Source organism: Endocarpon pusillum, assembly GCF_000464535.1.
Source record: "Endocarpon pusillum Z07020 unplaced genomic scaffold scaffold7354, whole genome shotgun sequence".
Lineage (NCBI taxonomy): Eukaryota > Fungi > Ascomycota > Eurotiomycetes > Verrucariales > Verrucariaceae > Endocarpon > Endocarpon pusillum.
In genome coordinates, this window is record NW_006916651.1 from 1 (window position 1) to 3,940 (window position 3,940).

Genomic DNA, 3,940 nt, shown 5'->3' on the forward strand with positions numbered 1-3,940 from the left:
GGGGGGGGGTGCCAAAATTAGGCCTGTAGCCGTAGTACAAATCGGCTGTCCGTGCACAGCGAAAATAGCTCCAATATTGCACCGAGAATTCGACCAATAAAGCACGGGCAAATTACAAGAGTAAACACAGCAAATTTGACCAATAGGCCCTCACAGAAGTTCAACAGGATTTTTTCTCTTGTATTATTCTTCCTTCAGTGCCTCTTCGCCTCTCGACTCGGCATCGTAGTCTTTAGACCTAGAGTCGTAGTCATTATTGCCCTCCGAAAACGTGGCCGCTCCACACACTGCTAGCGAGGATGTTCCCAGGAGGGAGCTTGGTATGAAGGATTGCATCGAAACTATCACCGACTCTCCCTGGGATGAGCATACAACAATAGAACGTTCAGTTCTTAATGAGTATGGTGACTCGCTCAAAGATGTGCTGGAGGCGCTGAAGATGCAGCATACCGACCACATACCTGACTCCACTGTCCTCGGTAAGAATGCCATGCTCACTAATACCGATCCTATAGTCTTTTGCGCGAATCATTACTGGGAACGGGATGAAGTGTGCCAACAGCAACTCAAGATCCTGACTTCTGCACAGCAGCTGGAGCAGCTCATGCTAAAGCTCATTGGTGTAAAGTCGGCGGACGCCGCTGTGTCACCTGAACGTCCCAGGCCCGCATCTCCTGAAGACACTCAGCCGGAGGGCACCAGAGTTCTCTACGCCAGCATCCCTTTGGCTGCCCTCAGCACATTAGACCAGGCGAATCTCCTGTAGCGTGTTCGTCTCCTCCCCATACATGACGCCGTGGACGTACGCCTCCCCAACGATCTTGTACCGGTTCTCTCGTTCCCATCGCAAGACAAAAGGTACCTTGGCTCCATTCAAAATCCATATCTGGTCTGTGCACTGGGAATCCTGTCCGGTCGGCTTCGGACCTAGACCAAACCGACCCGCCTCGGTGCAGAACAGCCGGCGCCCCTCAGTTGCTTCCTGCATACACTTTTCGAAGTTTCGGAGCTGTCTGCGCTCCAGTTGGGTCAATCGCAGCAGCGCGCTTGTCCTGTAGCTTCCGATAAGGGTGTCTTCACCGTCCTCGGGTTCCTGGACATGCTTGCGAAAGCACGCCGCTATCTGGTGGGCCGTCGGGAAATGCTCAAGGCCCATCCTTGGCGACGGAATTTCAAGATGCTGGTCTGGCTGATATTGATCCTCCTCGTCTTGCTTTTTGGACCCCAGATCGTCAAGGACGCCCCCCAGATCTCGCAGGTTGGTGAAGGTGGAAATTTGACGTTCATCGTACATCGCCGACCAAAGACACATCCTTGTGCAGAAGGAATCTATTATCAGCTTTACCATCCAATGATCTGGATCGATATCGATGTACTGGACGAGCAATCCACGAGCCTCCAGGATATCCGTAATAACCCAGTTGACGAAGCCAGTGCTCAGGCCGGCTCTGGAGTCCAGAGTTCCGTAGTCTTCATCCATTTCCGTCAACTGGTCTGCAACGAGAGTACGCCAGAGTGCTTCGACGCGGGTGACAGCTCGCGGGCGGAGATGTCGACCAACGTGATCCTTACACCACCAGGCGAGAGGATTCGCAGGGTAATGCGCGGGCACTTTCAGCGCGAGTTTCAGGACCTGGATGATAGCATCTCCTTCCATGTCGGTGACCGAGGACACGGTGTCTACCTTGAAACCATCTACCCCGAGCGTCCCATCCGTGTTGAAGTGCATCTTCGCCGTTGGAAAGTTAGACGAAGTATAGAATTGGTACTCCTCTCCGTCTTGGTCAAACGGTGTTCGCTCAAGTCTGGCGCTGAAGTCGGGGACCCAACCAGGCAGGCCCTTAATTTTGGTCTCTGATGGATCCTGGATCTGGGACAAGACGGAAAAAGTGCCCGTCTTCTTCAACATCGCTTCGGTCGCCTTTCTGAAGACATCTTGCACATTGGCGCAGTAGTCCGGAATAAGGCCGAGGTCATCCGTGGCGAGATTAAGGAAGGCGAAGATTTTATCACGTGGGTCGGTGGCATCGAGATTGCGGAAGTCCGACAGCACCGAGAGTAGGCGGAGAGGGCGGCGATGGAACCTGAAAACTCCCGGTTCGACCTCTACCATGACCTGATCGCTTAGCTTGATATGTTCTGGAAGTTCAACGCCCCAGCTATGCACGGCTTTCGAGTTTACTCTTGAGGACACGAGTCGGCTCCTTATCAACGGCATTCCAGCTTTACTGGACCCGAGACGTCCGCGGACACGATGATACCCCAGGATGAAGGAGAATGCGTTTCTTGGTTCGATCTCCAGCGACCGAGGAGTGCTCGCCGACGCTATTTGAGGAGAACACTGAGTCTCAGCGAATGTCGCAAGCTTCATGAAGTGCCGACCGGCGTCGGAGAGGGGTGGCCGGTCAATAGGTTCCGACCTAGCCTGCACAGGTCGTGGTCCAGCCGTTGTTCCAAAATGAAGGAGAGCACGGTCAGAAGGAGGGTTATGCTCATGATGCCTCCGCTACAGATCATAAGTATGCTTTTGGAGAAGATGAGCTCCTGCGCAATCCATGCTCGCCTGAAGTAAAGCCGCTGAAGGAGCGAGAAGAGGGCAAACCAATGAGCCACGCTCATTCCGGGAATCGACGAGAGCGACGTGTCCATTAGTTCTGGGCGCTGGACCTCGGAATCATGTGTCGGAGCGAAGATAGCCTCTGAGAGTGTTGATGCGTAGTTCAGAATCATTTCCATGGCATCGGTGGCGATGCTGGACAGCCTATCGCTTTGCCCTATCCAGGCGAAGACGATGGACGCCGACTTGAAGATCCTTTTCATCAGCTGGACTTGTGCAGCCCGCTCGGCGAGATCGGTTTGATTGACGCATAGAGCGTCAATCCACATTGGTAGGCGCAGAGCATCATGGACGTGGTCGGAATCGTCACCCGTTCTAGCATGTTGAGCCCTCCAGTGGCCTACCGCCACGAGATAGAGAAACAAATTCTCCTCAACATGCACCGCGCATCCGTTGACCTCGATCGAGCGCTGGGTTCCGCTTTTCCAATTGACCTTCTCGTAAGGGATGCTTGGGTTGAGAAAGAACTAATCCTCCCTGGGGCCATCGACAACGACAAGCGCCTCCCCGTTAGGGCCAAGCGGGGGTGTGGAGTAGGTGAAGGGGAGCTTGTCGGCATCTTCTGGGTACTTCAGATTCTGGGTGTCCGGCATAGGCTCTTCGTAGACCGTGACAGGGTTTCCCCAAGTGTAGGAGAGCGCGGCATACTCGGGACAAGAGTTCAAATCCATGATCCGCATTTCACAGCGAACCTTGTCAGACTCGGACTCGACGATGTCCAAGAGACGGATAGATGTTGGGTTCGGGAGCTTATAGTACTTGAGCTCTGGCAGCTTTGATGGATTCGGTATCTCTCTAGAGCTCGCAGATGACGCCGAAGGCTGGGCGCTAGTGTTGTTCTCGCCTTGGGTCCACATTCTGGCAGCTAGGACGTATGCTCAGTTATTGTGACGGTGTTCTTGGGTACAAGGCATGCAGTGCAAGCGTGTAGAGGAAAAGGCTAGTCCATGCGGGAATATGTAGGAAGGGCCCAGATTTGTTGTCCTCGGTGAAAATACGGAGTGCCCCCTGGCTATCGACACGATCAGCAGTGACTGCAACTATGTTCCCAGGAAGATCTATTTGAGTAGCTTTGGCGGCGTGGGTAGATGAAATCGTAGGCCGTCACGGGCAAATGCTGGAAATATTTTGCGTTTCTTTGATAGGTCAGTCATAGAGTCCGGAGGTGTTAAAAGATGTTGAACTTCTGTGAGGGGCCACTGGTCAATTTTGCTGCTTTCGTCCTTGGTAATATGCTGATGAACTGTGTGTTAGAAGTAGTAGCAAAACAGCGTACGGAAGTGCCAATTTACTTGATTGAGTTACTCTTATCAAGAGGAGCAT

At 53.1% G+C, this 3,940-nt stretch overlaps 1 protein-coding gene across 1 annotated transcript; it reads right to left on the minus strand.

Annotated features, from left to right (window-relative positions):
- Positions 1-742: 742 nt before the first annotated feature.
- On the minus strand, positions 743-3,474 carry EPUS_09514 (uncharacterized protein; the record flags this gene model as incomplete). The annotated part of the gene is made up of 3 exons (XM_007808006.1): positions 743-2,425; positions 2,473-3,037; positions 3,086-3,474. 3 exons carry the CDS (start codon positions 3,472-3,474, stop codon positions 743-745), a joined length of 2,637 nt encoding a protein of 878 aa, XP_007806197.1.
- Positions 3,475-3,940: the final 466 nt, after the last annotated feature.